Below are 18,088 nucleotides of genomic sequence, written 5' to 3'. Positions count from 1 at the left end.
GAATTGCCATGGATGCACTGCCTGCATGGAATTGCCATGGATGATGATTAGACTGACAGCAAAATAGTGCATTAGAATTTACATGAAGGTAAAGATCACCATAAAGTTGGTCTTTCCCAGTTGTTTTTAGCTCCATCTCCTCGAAAGAGCCTGGGACAGTTTCCTAATTGAACAGGTGTTGCTGGGAGCACGACTGGAGATGAGGTTTTGCTGCTCCGTTCTTGTGTCATCCACTGGCTCCTCCAGACATCCCCATTTCCTTTTTCTTTTAATTCCCTGCATTAAGCACCAATATCACAGTTCCTTGTAGTCCTACTTCGACAGCTTCTGAAAGAGCAAACTTCCCTTCATGGCTAATCTGTGGATAAACCACAGATGCTCTAGTATGAGGTACTACCCTCTTAAAAGGACAGTCTCTCCCACTCACTGTTATTTAAGACAAAGAGCAAGAAAAGTGACATTTTAAAAAACACTCTCTAATTCTTGCATGCTGCCATATGCTTCTATTCTCTTTTGGTAACAATTCCCTTTTCCCTTTTAACTATTTGTCCCGTACTTTCTGTTTGCCTTCTTTCTCCAGCTGGCCACCAAGCTGCAATAATTCATTCTGTTCTGTTCAGGAGGTGTATATTTGTGTATTTTCCAGTTGTGTCTGATTACCAAAGCTAACATTTGATCACTGACTTCCACACATGCACCCCTATCCTCAACTCTTTTCCTTTGACAGTTGCACAGTTGGTGAGAGCCTCCTCTCCCGCAGTTCCTGCCATATGGAGCTCCTGGGAACTTTTAACTCCATTGATTTCCAGCTCCTTTCAAATCCCACCTGCAAAGCTGTTTCTCTGTGCTTGAATCTCAGCTTCTATCTCCTCCTGCTAATCTGAAACCTCATGCTATACAGAATAATTTACTATATTCGTTGTAATTCTCTTCCCTTTCATAGCTCGCCATTAGAGGAAATGATACACAAATATAAAACGTGGCAAATGCAAAATCCTGCTTTATCCTAACAATCTCAGTCTTAATTAAAAACTGTTGAGGTGCTGTTGTATCAAAGTGATTAATGAATATACCAATGGATTTGAGACACCTACTAAGGTAAAAAGTGGTAGAATTGGGCTCCAAATAATGTCTGTGGTCATTTATGGTACCTAAAGTCCACAATGCCCCATCCCTGGAAGTGTTCAAGACTGGGCTTGGAGCAACCTGGTCTCTGGAAGGTGTCCCTGCCCTGGGCAGGGGGTGGGACTGGATTATCTTTAATGTCCCTTCCAACCCAAACAAAATTCTATGAAATCAACATTGCCATACACCTATGGGGCACCCATATCCATGAAAGGTCCCTTACAGAGACAGGACCAGGATCAGAGTGACTCCTGCCCACCAGGCTCTACTGGGAAGGCTGAAGAGAGACCCAGAACCCCCTCAGCACTGGATGCTGTGGTCTGTGTGTGCCAGACAGCCCGAGCAGTGCTCCCACTCCCACTGGATTCTTCACTGCTTCTCTGTGGCTCTCCAACATCTTATTTTCAATAAAAATACTTTAAATTTGACATTTTCTCACCAGTTAGAAAAGAAATCCTCTATTGTGCAGATGTGGAGCCATTAGATTTTCAGCCTGTGGGGAGCTCTGTCCCTCTGCCTGTCGGTCCCCTGCATTTTTCACAAGGTTTTATGCTAGGAAAACAGCTGAAACATGCAGGTCCCTCCCAACCCCAGTGCTGGGGGTGCCAGCAGAGCAGTGGATGGAAGAGATGACAGAAGGTCCCTCCTCAGCCACACAGAACTGCACAAAAACACTCTTCAAATCCATCCATCCTGCTGGTCAGAGGCAGAAACCACAGGAACTATTTTAATGTGACAATACTTGGTGGTGCAGTTCCTGAAAGTCACAGTGGAAATTTCTTTCAGGTTCTCACTCTTTTCCCCATGGCTCCACAGGCCGCTGAGCTCCAGCAAGGGCTGCTCTTGGTGAATCACTGCTGTGGTTTAAGATCCTCCACATCCAGCCTGGCCTTCCCATTTCTGTGGGAGCAGAGATGGGTCTCTGGGGGAGAAATTCTGGAAGCGTTTCAGTGCCGTGGGTTGAAGCACGTGGAGCAAACAGCAGAATTTCATCAGCACCTCCAGCCTCTGCTGACTGGTTGGATCTCAGCCCCCGAAGTTTCCCTTGGCTCGCTGCCACAAAGGCTCCCTCTACCCTCCTCACCTGCAGCTGCCCACAAAGCCAACCTGGGATTTTAAATATCCTAATCTAGAGCTTATTTGACTGATTCTGGGTGACTATAATGTTCTGAGAATGCAACACTTTGAGAAAATCTGGGAATTTGAGGCAGACATCCCAGGCTGCCATCTGATGGTATTTAAAACTCTCTGATACCTTTAAAAACCACAGAATCATGGAATGGTTGGGGTTGGAAGGGACCTTAAAGATCACCTCGTTTCAATTCTGCAGCCATGGGCAGGGACAACTTCCACTAGATAATTTCTAAGAATAAATATGGCCCAAAAGCCCTAAATGAAAGAGTTAATATTACTCAAGTGCTCCAGCCATCAGATTAAGAACTACTTGGGACTCATACCGTGGGCATCAATGTCTATTGCTCATGTGTGTCTCACTGATTCCTTGCTCCCAGCTCCACAAATCCACTGGCAGCAGCACTATTCCCACCAAGGAGAAGGTGTGGCAGACCTTAGAAGTTCCTCTGTGCTACGCAGCGACTGAAATTTCAGAAGGATGCATCACAGCATTCATCTGAGAACAAACATATTTAGTTGGCATGGAAACAGTAAGTTGGGCTGAATGTGGTAAATATCCAGCAGTCGTAAGAAAAATGAGCAAGTCAGGATAATAAACATTAGAAATGAAAACTGGCTTTTGAATCATGGCTCTTTTACAATTATCACTCCTGTTTTCATTTGAACATGAGTGAAATCCACTTAAACTAAGCTGCTCCATTTTATGCCAAATACTTCTATAACATCCTCCTTCAGATAACTCCTTTCTCCTTTTTTTATAATCGGTTTCAGGAAAAAGAAATTAAAGGGCTGAAAACCTCCATTGCTATTCTCCTTCATTTCCTCAGCAATATTAATGAATTGAACATAATTGATTTTCTGTCTCAGAATCTCCTTTAAAACTCTATTTATGACTTGACTGTTTGGAGGTATCCCCATGGTTTGAGTATCTATAGTGTTGCTACTTCAGTTGTTTGCAAACTTGAGGAACTTTTTTCTCCTCTGTCAGGAGAAAAAATTAATATAAGATTTATCCCAAATTTTATATCCTACTCAACCCAAATCTATGGCTAGAAACATTTGAACAAGGAATGAAAGGAATAGGATTTTTTTTTTCTGAGAAAATTCTTGTGTGTAATTCCCAGACAACAGGTTCTTGGAGCTTTTCAGTAAACTGAGTTGGGGTGACTACCCTTCAAAAAAGAATCTGAAATGAAATGAATGCTAAAGAAATCTATGTAGTATAGGGAAAAAAAAATATCATTACCCTGAATTTTTATACAGACCCCGATTCAGCAAAACTTGTTGCACATGCCTAAATTCCTGGATTCATTAAGCTCTCAGTGATGTGTGTCATTTTTAATTATACATTCACAGGATGTAGACCCTCCTGTATGAACAATGGAGATTTTTTCACTATGACTGACAAATGCACAAAGCCACAGGACTTAAGAAATGATGTTTAGTAGGAAATTTTGTCTCACATTAGATCCAGGCACACATCAGAGCCAACCAAGGGATACATTCACTCCAGAAGTACACGACACAGGAACACAATGGGATCACTGGACAAAAAGCTGATCCCAAAGTTATGTAGGACTGAGATACAAGAAACTTCACTGCTGCTTTGCAAGGAAATGGTTTGGACACACCCAAATTTGCCAGAAACCTTCCCAGACTGCTTTAACAGTCCTGTGGCCATATATATTCAACAATAACAATATAGATAAAACTATATATTACAGTTTTCACATTTACTGCCAGTTTACCACTTCCCATGAATACAGTTATTTATGTCTCAAGATGCTGGACATGTTATTTTTAAAGGAAATATCCAACATTTTGACCTGAAGAAAGATGACTCCACTCTCAAAGTGCAGCATTACACTGGAAAACCAAGACAGGGACAGGACAACCTTTATGGAAAAGATAAAATTATTTAAGCCAGCACTTTTGAGAAATGTGATTGGAACCCATCATCCAGAGATCGCTGCCATATGGCACCACTGGTGAGACAACACAGACACAAAGTGATTGCACCGACCCACACTGTAAAATGGGAGAGAAAAACTAAACAGGAGTAAACACGAGTTCATCCAAGAACACAAAGTATGGGAGTGGAAAAGCTCCATGAAAACAACAGCTTTCAAAAACAGTGCAGCGCCACGCTCGCCTCCAGAGCAGCTCAGGGCTTGCTGACAGCCCAAAGCATCTTCTCCCCTTTATTTATAGGATAGTTTGTCTTTCTGGATGATTTTAACAACGAAAGGTTAAGCCTGTGTGATCACCAGAGGGTCACTGTGACAAAGAGTTAAACTTGGTGGCTCTGTCAGTCACTCTTAAAGGCTGAAGAGTTATGAGGACATTGCACTGGAAAAACGGCCAACATGGAGCACTAAGATACCACCCAACAAGCCAAAACGAGAAACAGCTTTTTAGTTTTAATTAAAAACACAACAAAATGTTTTTTCATGTCTCATTCATTTGTTTGTTGTTGTTATAGAATCAAAACACAAGATTTTTTCCTTTTAATGAGAAACAGAAGCTCTTTAACCCTCGCTCCTCCTTATTTATAGATACGTAAAAGCTTGGAAAAGTGACTTTTGTAATGGTGCCAGCACAAATCTCCATGTTTTATGCAATTTTGATTCACACAGTATTTGGTAAAAGCAGAAATCAAGTTACTGCCCTGAATATTTCAAGTCCCTGATCAGCTGATGAGTTGTTAACTACTCTTAACACTTGATGAACATGTTTACAGGTAGCCTGGCCAAACCCAGTAACTGGAAGCATGTCAGACCTGTCACTTTTGCATTTTTCTTCTGGAGAGATAAGCAGAACTAATGAATTAACCAGTCACAGAGGAGACAAGTAACAACTCCCAAAATGTTTGTCTGCAAAATAGACCAAAGCCACCTAAACCAAACCAGCTTCAGTGGCTCCAGCTGCTTCAGAAAGTCCCAGTGGATGGAAGGCAGAGACAAGACCATTGAGGAACTTGGATATGAGCTCTACCAAATCTGCCAACACATCAAGCTCAAAGGTGGACAGCACAGTGTGATTTAAATACCATTCCTGTTCCATTATACTGGGGAACAGGATGTTACCATCTGAACCAGTCCTTCGTTAATTAAGTCTGGACAGGAGAGTTCTGAAGGTTGTTTGGAGCAGACGTTCATGTAGGAGGAAACCTTGAAGGCACCCTGTGAATCTGCATGTGCAGCTTTCTACCTCTTGTATTTCATGAGTTACTTTTTATTTCTTCTTCTGGACCCTTCTCAAAACGGGTCAGAAAAAAAAAAAAAGCAGCAAAATGGCAGTGGCAGAGACTAAAGAAAAATATAAAAAAAGAAAAAATTTGGAAGAGGACATCCCTCCCAGCCTGCAGCCAGTGCTGTTCCCTGGGGGGGACAGCCATGCTTTAAAGAGCCGATTTTCCTCCTTCTTTTCCAGGAGACTCTGAAGCCAAAATGCAACATTTGTAGGCCAGCTACTCACTACACCAAACTCCTCCAGTGCTGCAGGCTCTGCAGCTAAGGATGAGCCTGGCCCAACATCTGGGTTTGGGAGGCAGAGGGGGGACAGAAGGGAACAAACAGCTCATCACTGACACTCCAGAGAGGAAATACATCAATTAAACACCAAGGGTGACAGAGAATCCCCATGTGCCAGTAGGATGACAAAACTGAAGAAAAAATATCTGAAATTAATGATTATTACTATTCTATACCCACCCCAGCTGATTATTCCTGCAGGTATAGAGTTAGAAATGCTTTATGAAGGATACATGCTGTTGATACTGTTTACTCAGCACCAAATAAAGTTTGCAAATGCTTCAAACCCCTATTTGTTTTAGGAATACATAAATTCCTATCTGATTCAGGCATTCATCACCTGCATATTCTTCTGAATATTTCAATTTATTCTGGTTTGAATGCAGATCATTGACTTTCTGTTCCAACACTGCCTGTAAACACCACACTCTATTTTGCTCAAAGCACACTAAATAATCTCTGACTTCACTGTAAGTGTCCAGAAAAAAATTAGCACTATTAATCATCTGAAACTGTTTACAGACATGTTTGGACAATAAATGCAGAAGATCAGGACTAAAGATTATTTTTAGCTGTTATTGTCCAATTTTACTTCTCTCCATACAAACCATTGAAGAACAGGTTTGAATAGTCTCAGAAACCTTCATTAAAACACTACAGTCAGTTGCAAACAGTCAGCTCCAAATAAATGCACCATTTAACAGCTAGAATAGCTGAAATACCAACTTGCAATAGAGAGCAGCAGATAAGTATTTGCCTGAAGGGTTCAGACAGTTTAATTCTCTTTTATTACCAACAAAACAGAAAAGAAAGCTAGCTGAGAATTCTGCAGAAAAGATGTGCTTTTGCTTTGAAGGAAGGGATTATTTTTAACCATTGCACCTCCAGCTCAAGGGATGGGGACAGCACCCAATAGTAGTACCTGCTCCTGGGCCTTCAGCTCGTTGCGCTGGAGCCTCCTCTGAGCATCATAAACCTGCCCACGGTAATTCTCCACCTCGTCCTGCAAGGCCTGCAACAACAGCAAGGGATGCAAAACACACGTGAGAAACAGCAAAACTTCCAGGTCACGTCTTCAACGAGCTGGGGAAGGACGTGGAGCACTGTGAGCCCAGCTGGACTCGGTGCTGAGGCACGACAGAGGCAGTTTGGCCTCTCAGAAAAGTTACTTTGCACAGGTGGGACCACTGGCTGAACAACAGTTACATCTTAGAAGTCTTATCTCATTATAGGCTACTCATCCTAAAAATATATTATTTTTATATGTTCTTATGGACTATTCATCCTAAAAATGTAAGAAATGCTCTCAAAGGTTGGAAGGCAAATGGAAATATTGCACCATTTGCATTTGCAAATGTCCCAGGATTTTGCTGTCGTCCTATCTGCACAACCTGAGCTTCTTAGGAGCAGTTTTGCAGTGTACCAACAGTTTTTTTTCTTTAAGCCAGAATAATCCTCTCTCTGGAAAACAATGTCTGGAATTTGGAGTGGAAATGTATTCCATATTACTGAAGTGGGATGCTGGCCGAGATGAGGGGCTCCCCTCCTGCCCTGTAGTCAAATCTAGCACGTGATCTACAAATGAAGTATAAATGGCAATAAATAAAAGGAATAATATGATCCTGTCACTTTACCACAACTACCCAATCCTTATTTAGCTCAGAAGTAATCACTCCTAAACCAAGCTCATAAAATGCATCGACAAATCTATTTTGTCATGATTGTTCTCCTTATACATTTATTTTTATTCCAGCAGTCACTCAGAGCCTTGATCTTTTTGTTACATGCTTAACAAAGGAACAGCGTGCCCCAAGGAACTGATAGTCTGTGTTATTGCTAACAGATACACACCAAACAAACAATACCAAGTTTCAAAGATTTTTTTTTGTTTGTTTTGAAAGTTTCCTCCTCATTGTTGGATGTTTGAATACACGCTTAACATTTACTTACACATTTACTAAAAGCTTAGAGATGTTGTCAGCTTGAATAAAGGCATTGTTAACTGCAAGTGCTGACTCCAAGCAAAGTGCACAATGTGGATGGGGGATTGACACCAACACAGAGGCGGCTGTGGCTGCAGAAAGGGAATATTTTGAGTTATCTTTTGTATGGCAGGAAATTGGGGCATTGATACCCATCAGAAAAGCAGCACCGGGCTGGACCCGGGAAGGGGCTCGTGCTGTAAATGCCACTGAAGGAACCTCCAGTGCTGCTTTTAAAAAAGCTGAGCTGTACAGAGGCCTTCTGCAGAGCACCCTGGAATTACAGAATCCTTCAGGCTGGAAAAGACCTCCCAGCTCATCGAATCCAGCCTTTGACCAACCCTACAATGGTCATTAAATTGTATCACGAAATGCCACGTTCACTTGTTTCTTGAACACTCCAGGGATGGTGACTCCACCACTTCCCTTTCAGTTCTTGACCATACTTCCAGTGAAGAATTTTTTCTTAATATCCAACCTAAACCTCTCTTGCTGCTCCTGCATTTCCCTTGAGAGGAGACACCAAGAACCCCACGGACTCAGGGAGCTTTGCAGGACCTGCCATATGGTTTATGTTTGCTTCCAGCAGCCCAGGGTACCTGTGCACCACTCAGGATCATTAAAAGCCCTCGTGGTGCAAAGATTTAACAGCAAAAATGCCTCGCTCTTTTCCACAGCACCGAAATCCTACACTCTCCAATAATTTACAGGCTAAAATTGCTATTGAGATAAGATAAGAGGACTACTTATGATAGATCTTGCATGCTGTTTTGAAGTGATGCCAGGCATTAACTTTAAAGTCTTATAGCTGTAAGACTGTTACATCTTCTGATGCCAAAAATTGTAACCAGACCCAAGCATGAACTTCAAATCTGCCCAGGGACTTTTATGCTATCAGAGCTTCTGAGAAATGTTGAAATCCAGGCTTTGAATACATAACCCATCTTCAGTACTCAACAAGTCTTGCAGGACCAGGAATTTGCATTAATATAATGAAATGTATGTGGGAATTATATGTGAACTGTAGGCTTTTTGTTTGCTTTTTGTACATCTATCTTGTGAGGTAAAACACAAACAAACATAAAAGCTAAAATGAGCAGTGTAGATATGCAATAAGGAGCAGGGTCATTCCACATTTCAGGAAGATCACCAAAAACCCAATTAATTAGACAAAGATCCTGCCATAACCCCAGAGTGTCCATTCATAACCAGCCCAGGATGACTCTCAGGAACATTCCTGGAGCACATTTTGGATAAACTACAAAGTATGACCCATCTTCTCCTGCTCTTTCAGGATCAGCTTTTCCAGCCCAAATGGTGAAAAACAAGGAGGGAAGAAAACCTCATCACACATCACTCATCCTTCCCTTGTGCTCAAGAGCAAGTTTGACCCTTTCACAGGACTTTGAAGCTGGCCAAGAGATAGCATTTAAATGTTTAAATACATGTGAGTATATATATGTGCCAGAAAACAGATTTCTATCACCCCCATCTGCAGGTCCTGAGTACAAAACTGGATCTCAAACTGTTCCTGCACAGGACAGCAGCCCCAGGGTGGCAAAGAGAACTGGTGTCCTGCTCCTTCCTTCCTTCCTTCCTTCCCTTCTCCATTTTTACATCTCTTATTTAAAACAAACTTCTTCTGCAGAGGATAAAACAAGAGGTTCCTTTAAATCTGAGGGTTTGCAATGCATCTGAAAGTCATTTAATTTGGGAAATTCAGATAACACAGCCTTTGTTAGGTTCACCTACTCTAGATAGTGTTTGCCAGCACGGAGCACATATGTTTTATTTCATTAGGAGAGCAGAAAATGTCTTAAATTTAAATTTAGAAAGAAAGTATTTTTACTATACCATGTAAGTACAGCAAACTAACAACTCTTCCAGCTATCCATTCACCATTTGTCCAAACCAGAATTTACTGTATGAACTCCCAGATTTTTCCAATCACATCATAACTGGCTGTTGGCAGGTTTTGTATTGGGATGGCAAAAAAAACAACTCAGCTAACTCCTTGGATCAATCACAAATACCTTTACTGGACCCTTTTTGGACTGTTCCTGTGCTGCATAAATTCCACGAGTAATTAATGTTCATTTGAGTACTCCAGATATTGTATCAGCACAATGGCAAAAAAAGTCAAACCAAAAGTTCAGCATTTGATCAAAGCCGTGCCAAAATGAAAAAGTAACATCAAAATCTCATGGTTGCTGCAGATTCCTGCATGTGAGTAACTCTGAAAATAGCAATTAGAAGTACGCAAGTTTGTTGCTTGTGATTTTAATTTTCTAGGAGGGATCATGAGAGATGTCATGAATAATGCACCTTTTTGAAGATCACACTGAAAATTCTCTCTGTAGTCAAAAAGCCTCACACGCAGTGGCCAGAGCCTGAATGCTGATGGCAATTCCTGAAGCTACCAGAACCTCAGATCTTTCTCTGAATCAGACAGGGAAGCTTTTGCCATATAGAACACTCTTAAAAACAGCAGAGGATTTACCCCAGGTACACCCCAGAACATCTCTTTTATAAAACTGAACAATGTTTTGTTTTGTTTAGAAATGCAGTTTTTATTCTACTTCAAAGTGTCACATTTTGCCCAAAGAGCAGCAGAGCCTATGATTAAAAACTGCCGAGATGAGGAAAAAGGGATTAAAAATAAAAATCCAGGCCAATTTTTAAGCGTCAGAGGCTCTTTTTCCCCTGAACAGAAAACAAAACTTAACTTATTTAGTTAAATTTTTCCAGCTTCGGATGAATTCCTGTCCCTCAGCTGTGCTAAGCTGACTTGCATCACTCTTATAAAGACAATATTATTTTTTTTTTCAGTTAAACGGGCTTTCAAATGCCATGTAAACATGTTTGCTGTTGAATGTCTACACCATACCTGACCTTGGAAGTGCTTTGTGTTGGCCAGAGAACAAAGAAATCAAATGTTTTGCTTTCCAGCCCAGATATCCTACACTTTGAAAAGCTCTTAAAAATGTAAATGAGATAATAAGCTCCAATGCAACAATGTGGGTGAATTACAGCTGGAGAAAGGGAAAACTCATTTTATTTATTTCTAAAAATGGAAAGGATCCTAAAATAAAATCATATTGTTTGGGTCTCACACAGCATCGAGAGGCAGGGGAAGGATGAAGGGAAAAGTAACGGCTTTGAGAAGGCGCCGCTGGAATATTCCGGGCAGATTTTGGGACCTGGAGGTTGTGGATGAGCCCATCCCAGTCACTGTGATCCAGAGCTGTGATGTGGAAGGAGAAAGGAACCTCTGAGCTGCATTTCTGGGTAGGCACCTTTTATTCCCCCTGTTATCCCGCTGGGGATGGATTATCTCCAGCAAAATGTTTAATGGAGTTTATTCCAGCCCCAAACTGAGTTGGTTTCAGCCCTACATTGAGTTGATTTCAGCCCCAAATGGAGTTAATTTCAGCCCCAAACTGAGTTTTTTTCAGCCCCAAAAGGAGTTTATTTCAGCCCCAAATGGAGTTTATTTCAGCTCCAAAAGGAGTTTATTTCATCCCCAAATGGACTTTATTTCAGCCCTGAATGAAGTTTATTTGAGCCCCAAAGAGAGTTGATTTCAGCCCCAAACGGAATTTATTTCAGCCTCAAATTAAGTTGATTTCAGCCCCAAAAGGAGCTGATTTCAGCCCCAAGGGAGCAGCACACGTGGGGTTGCTGCCTGTGGAGCTGGGCCTGTGGCTCCAGGAAAGCTGGGATGTGCACGGGATCAGAGGAATTCTGTGGGATACCCGAGGGGCAGACTGAGGCTGGGAAAAAAAGTGGTTTTTAAAAAAAACCCAACTTGCAAAGCACAGAGTTTTGACAAGGAGCCCTAAAGAGACAAAAAGGTGCAGTGCCAGCATTCCAAAATCCCTTGTCAAGGCAGGAATTAATTTTTGGTGTTAGTTACAGGGCTTGATCTAAATCAACTAAAAGCTGGTAAGAGTTTGAAGAATCCCAGGAACAAGTATGGAACAGGAATGTAGGAAGGATTTGGTCTCTAAAATCTGAAAACTGATTTGATTATCCTTTAACCACAGGGTATTTTTCAAAAGTGCTTGATTACCTGAAAGAAAGTTCAGTTCTGAAGAACTACATAAACAGAAATAATTACAATTCTTAATTTCTATGTATTGATTACAACTGTGAAGAAACTATTTATAAATGTGACATGTTTTCTTTCTTTAACCTGAAATAATTTCCTATTTTTTGTATGTTCCTGAGAGCAGATAAGGCTTGATTCCTGATCCCATCACATCAATGGGAAGTCATGGATCACAACCACTTGTCTCTCTGCTCTGAGGGTTGCATAAATAAGTGACACTTTGAAAAAAAAAAAAAAAGGAAAATTTCCTAAAAAACTGAAGTATCAATGTATTTTCACTTTGAAACAGAAAGTGCCAGCAGAAAAGTTGCTGCTCATCCTGATCAGATTATGCCAGATAATGTCAATCTTTTTTTATTAGAAATATGTAATTTTTATTAGCAACTCTGCACATATGGATGTGCATCTGTATCAAGAAAAGCCCTGGAAATTTATGACCAGTGCAGAGTAAAGCTACCACTAAAGGTAGAGAGAGTTAGCACTTTTCATCTTCAAAGAATTTTTCAAATGTTACCAAATTAATATAATTAGTTAATGAAAGATGCAGTAATAAAAGCTACTCTAATTACCTACTGTAGTCTTAATTATCTCCTTACTAATGCCCACAGAAGAAGGCTTCCACTTTACATCCTCAAAACATGTGCCAACAATAATTCTGAATACAGGCCTTTCTTCAAGTGCCTTCTAAATTCAATTTACATCCATTGATGTGTTTTCTCTCCTCGTTCATGAGAAGAAAATCTCTGAAACTCTGAGGAAAAAAAGCCCCATGTGAATGTTAATAAAAATTAAAGAGGTTTTTCTTCCAGAAATACACATGGAGATGATTAAAAATTTTGTCATTAAAACATTTAATTTTCAAAATCTTTATCTCTCCGTGAAGCCAGAATTATAGGGTGTCTGGGCAAAAACTCCTTTACATTAAGTGGTCTCACAATTCAGAGTCAAATACAACTCTATCCAAAGGAAGCAGCCAAGAATCCCATCCAGACTTTTAAAAAGAGTCATTAATTTTTCTACAACATTTCATGAGATAAATAGATTGATCTGGGTTTATTACTACTATAAATAAATTGGGCAAATATATCTGTGAAGACCATTGATGTAATGCCATGAGTCTGAGCAAAACAAGGGTGTTTTAAAAGTGAAATATTGATGTTTGAGCCAAATTGTTGGGGCATCCTCAGCGCTTTTTGGGTTTTCACTGAGCTCCTGCCCATGACACTGCACACAAAAACCTCTGTACTTGGAGTTCTCTCTTGGTTTTGGTGCAAAGCAAAGGAAATCTTCTGGTTTTAACCTAATACATATGTTTGCTGCTCACATATGGCAAAATTCCTTTCTGGTGGGAACTTTTTCGCTGTTGTTGCAACACACAATATATCCAAAAAGTTTCCTTTGATGTTGAACTATTGCTCCACGACTCATTATGCTACTGATTCAATATGAAAGGCAAAATTTCTGCAGTTTCTGTTAAAACAACGGCTTTATTTTTGCAAACAAGGTTTTTCACAACCTATATGCAGGGGCCAACATTACTGCAAGAGAAAAGAAAATCCATTATTTTACACAGAAAATTGTCACGGTGTTTAATGACACAAATTATTTCTCTGTCCAATAGATACATTACAATTGCTATTATGACTGTACAGAAAATTTAGGCTTTATTGCTCCTCAGGAACAGAAATTAAAATGCCTTAAGCGATATTTGACATCTCTCTTTCCTATTTTACTTTCACTGAACTCCCAGCCTCCATCAGTCCAACTTCAGGATCTGGTGAAGTTTGGAACATGTTTGGATGGGTGGGGGAAAGGGGAAGACCTGCAAAGGCTGCTCCTCACAGTGTCCCACTATGCAGTGACAGCAAATCTGTGACTCTTCGTGCCTAATATTTAATTTTAACCACTAAACACTATTTCATGAAGAGTGAACGTGAATTACAACACGGAATGAAAATGCAAATTGGTAATACCTTTGCAAATGTGTCCCTACAAGAGTTGGTTGCCCATTTTCTGCTGCCATTATGAAAAAAAAATCTTTTTCCTGGGTCAGGAATCAGATAAAAGGTGTAATTTCCAAAGGCACAGAATTCAGCATGAATAATACGAGCTCCCATATACACCATGGCACATTGGGAACTTTGGCTCACTTTGTTAACCTTTTAAAATGGGAATGGAGATCTTGCAGAATTCTCCAAGCTGGGGGCTTTGCCCATCCCCACCAGTCAGGCAGCTCCCTGCTGCACCAGGCTGTGGCTTCAGAGATTTGCCAGCAGGAGATGCCCCTGGGAAGTCTAACAAATCCTGCCCTTGAGGGACTGTGGGAAGAAAGAAAGAAAGAAAGGGGCTCAGGAAGAAAAGGAATAATTTGACTCTAGGAACAGAATCAAGTCTCTCCAGCAGTAGGGGAAAAAATTTAAAGTAGGTCATTTAACATAAAAGAAAAATACATGCAAACATTTTGCAGTGTGGCACGCTCTAATATAAGCTATTTTCATTTTTGACAATTCACAGGCAAGAGACTGACTGCCAGTACATTATAAACTTGGGATCATCAGCGTTAGCTCCTGAGCAGTCCCATAACACTTCCACATCAGACTTCATCTGGTGCCTTTTGGAGATCACCTGAGCACTGCTGGCATTCTCAACATGCCTAACTTTTCCTGCTTTGCTCCTGGAAGATGTAGATGTGTTCTCAGCATTTTCTCTACACACCTAGTTGAGCTGACCAAAATTTTAAAATAATTTTCCTGCAAAGTCTTTAGGTCTATTAGAAGGAATGCTTCCCTGTGAAGGTGGTGGGGCCCTGGCACAGGTGCCCAGAGCAGCTGTGGCTGCCCCTGGATCCCTGGCAGTGTCCAAGACCAGGCTGGACAGGGCTGGGAGCAGCCTGGGACAGTGGGAGGTGTCCCTGCCCATGGCAGGGGGTGGGATAAGATGGGCTTTAAGGTCTCTTCCAACCCAAATCTTTTCAAGACTCCATGATTCTAAGATACATCCCTAAAATACCTTCATGGCACCAGCAGGGCTATTTGTAGACATAAAATTAGGCAGGGGCTTAAGCATTTTGCTGAGTCAGGGCTTCACTGCAGGACATTATAAACTCAATTCTTTTGAAAGGCAAAGGATGCCATAAGGTCCTGCAGAGATAACAGTTCAAAGAAAACAGCAGCATAAATTGTAAAGTCGGGCATTTTTGTCAGGGGGAGCCAAGGAGAGAATTGGTTTTGCTTTGTTTTAGTGGCTCAGGTGACAGGAGGGAAAGGGAGGCAAGGTTCAAAGGCTGTAATAAACTGGCTTTCATCTGCTTTTCTCAACGGGCCACAAAACCCAACAAGCACTTGCCATGTCCAAGCACTGCTCTGTCTATGACCAGGACGCTTTGGGGCTGTTGTGATGAAGTCACTCAAAAGCCTGACAGATTTACTGTAATATCTACCTGGAGTATTTTGCAGTTTGCTTTAACACTGCTCCCCCTTTTTCCCAGCCTGCACGAGTGTCATGGTCAAGAGCAGAGCAGAGGCTGCCAAAAGGAGAAAAGCCCTGACCTGTTTCCCCCTTGCACTCACCCAGGTTTAGGCAGAAACACCAGTGGTGCACATTTACCAGATAAAATGAATCTTTTAAATCCAAAGATACCATGACATCTTAAGCATACACTCATAAAAGAAAAGTTCAGAACTCCATTTTAAACCACTTATGAGAGGATTTACCAAGACTCTGCCTAATGTTCAGCTGACGCTTTGTCAAAAACATTTATCACGAAGCTTTTGAAGTTTCTTAGCTCCCCCCAAGTTATTAAAACTTGAACTGCAGAGTTTGTTATCAGCCTCAGAGCACACACAAAATACATCAGGTATTTTTTCAGTCTGATTTTGAGACTATTATACAAAATACAACACTCCCCATCAGGTTAATAATGTCTGACAGATAATGCTGAGCAGGCAGAACCCCTGTGCCTGATTGATCTGCGAGACAATTTTCATTTCCTAATTTGCTTTTTATTAAGCACTTTGCAATCAAAGGGAATGGTGAGGAGTCTGCCATTCTCTGAGCAGTTTTCCTGTGAAGACATGACGTTGGCTTCAACATTTTCAGGCAACTTCTTGAATTTGTGATGCTCTGTCTCAAGAACGTCTAAAACGTTGTGTCAACACCGTGCTACTGAAAAACTGCTATTGTGAACACAAATTAACCAGCAAAACATCTGGTTCTGCTGCTTGCTGTACTCTTAACAACACTTCTGCAAAAACAAACATCAGGAGTTCGGGCAGAATTTCCTGCAATGACTTGGAGAACCTGAGTCGTGATAAAGCAGATTTCTCAATCCCTGGCTGAACGAGGCAATCTTCTGCTGCCCGGGGCTTCATTCCCAACCAAGTTTATCACCAAACTGCCACTTTAAGTGGGTGTTCAGATACTTCACACCTGGAGCCAGCCCAGAGGCTCCAGCAGACCCCTGGTGCTCTACAAATGTCTCTTTAAAATGCATTGCTCCTCACGGATACACGAAGACATGGAAATATAAACAATTCTAACAGGCCTTACAAAGCCTTTTATTTCGTTATGCTCTTTTAAAACAGAAATATGAAGCATTTCTAATCAATGGGCCAATCTGATTCCCAGTAAGAATGAAAGAAAAGCTATTTATTTTGTGCGATCAAGTGCTCAGTATTGCTGCAATTCTCCCATTACATAAAACAACACACATTTTCTTGCACACAAGGCACACACAAAGAAATCTAATAAAGTCTTTTTACCTTTCAAAGTAACCTTAATCAACAAAATTAACTCGCAAGGCAAACCACTGCTTTTTGAACTGAACAAGAGCGAGCTTGACTCAACACATGAGAGATGTGAGAGGCAGCAAAGTAATATCTGCTAAAATTATGTCTGGAAGCCAAAAATGGGGCGATTCTTGACAGGGGAGGATGCACACTTGGAAACTTGGAAATTCTTTTATTCAAAGTCTTTAATGACCTCCAACTCAATTACATTTGCAACAAGACATGACAATGCAGTTGCTCCTATTTAAAAGTATGAGTGAAAACGGAGTATTTTTGAAGCCTGATTATTTTTTTTACTTTTTAATCATGTTGAGATGAAGCTCATTTACTTAAAAAGAAAAAATGAAACAGAACGTCCTCTGCAGCTGGTCAAACAGATTACAAAACTCTAATCTCAGTAGCCTGAGGAAAACCAAAACTGTTTTTCAAGTATCTATTTTATAGAGCATTAGCTTTATACTTTTTAAAAGAGGCATTAACATAACTGATCAGAACATCCCAGAACGTTTCTGATCTAGTTAATCATATGACGTTATGACAGAGATTCTTGCTGTCATAATGCCAATGTTTCTAAACATTTCTAAAAATCCTTTAAGTTCTTTTTTTTTTTTTCCCAAATTAGACATGGGGAAGATCTATTTCAGTTTCTTCAGAAGTTTTTCTGTCCATTTTAAAGCTCTACAAAAGTAGTGTAGAATATTTCAGATAGACAGACACATACACACACAGCATGGAACAATGTTAGGCTCCATGACCTATTTAAATATTTCTGATAGCTTTTTATACAAAACATTTTACTCTAATTACTGCAGAACTCGTTTCTGGAAGTCCTCACCACTGTATTTCTTTAACTCTGTTGTATTCTTTACAGCTGAACTGCAATCATCAATTAAAAAAAAAAATCAGAATTTGTCTAGTTTAAATTTATTGGGTTTGTTTCCCTTAAAAGCAATTATTTAAACATTCAAGCCCATGCTGCATTTTTTTTGTGCTAATAGTTTCTCCAGTAGAGGTAAGAATAAGGTGTAATTTATACACTGTTGAGCTAGGAAGAGGATAAGGGGGGAAAAACTCTCGCCAAGCTATTGCTGTGCCACAGATACAGTTCTAGTGGGGTGTCAAGAGCTCTTCTCACAGTTGTGACAAAGCAGATTGATTTCCATTGAGAGCTTTTGGGCTTTGTTTGTTTTTGTGGTTTTTTTTGTTAAGTCTCAGCTTAGTTTTGAGCTGAAACTCTGCTGTTTCAGTGTGAAGATCTTTCTGCTGTGGCAGAAAAGTCTTACATGAAAAGGCACAGGAAAGAGGAGCTCAGTCCTGCTGAGTTACTTGTGACTCTAACAGGCATCCCCAAGATATCCCCATTTCTGCTTCCCAGGAACACCCACAGGGTCCTGACAAGGCAGCCGAGATACCCCC

General features: G+C 40.7%; 1 protein-coding gene across 6 annotated transcripts in view; it reads right to left on the bottom strand.

The window, feature by feature from the left end:
• Positions 1-18,088, bottom strand: part of CEP112 (centrosomal protein 112) — a 158,179-nt gene that overhangs the window by 10,132 nt on the left and 129,959 nt on the right. For 5 of the 6 annotated variants that reach the window (XM_053995052.1, XM_053995050.1, XM_053995055.1 and 2 more), the window contains exon 24: positions 6,715-6,804. In XM_053995052.1, coding sequence (XP_053851027.1) covers positions 6,715-6,804 — 90 coding nt within the window. Of the gene's footprint in view, positions 1-6,714; positions 6,805-14,125; positions 14,204-18,088 lie in introns of those variants that run through there. The other variant, XM_053995056.1, reaches the window with a different exon arrangement.

Source organism: Vidua macroura, chromosome 19, assembly GCF_024509145.1.
Source record: "Vidua macroura isolate BioBank_ID:100142 chromosome 19, ASM2450914v1, whole genome shotgun sequence".
Classification (NCBI taxonomy): Eukaryota; Metazoa; Chordata; class Aves; order Passeriformes; family Viduidae; genus Vidua; species Vidua macroura.
This window is presented reverse-complemented; position numbering and strand designations above follow the sequence as displayed.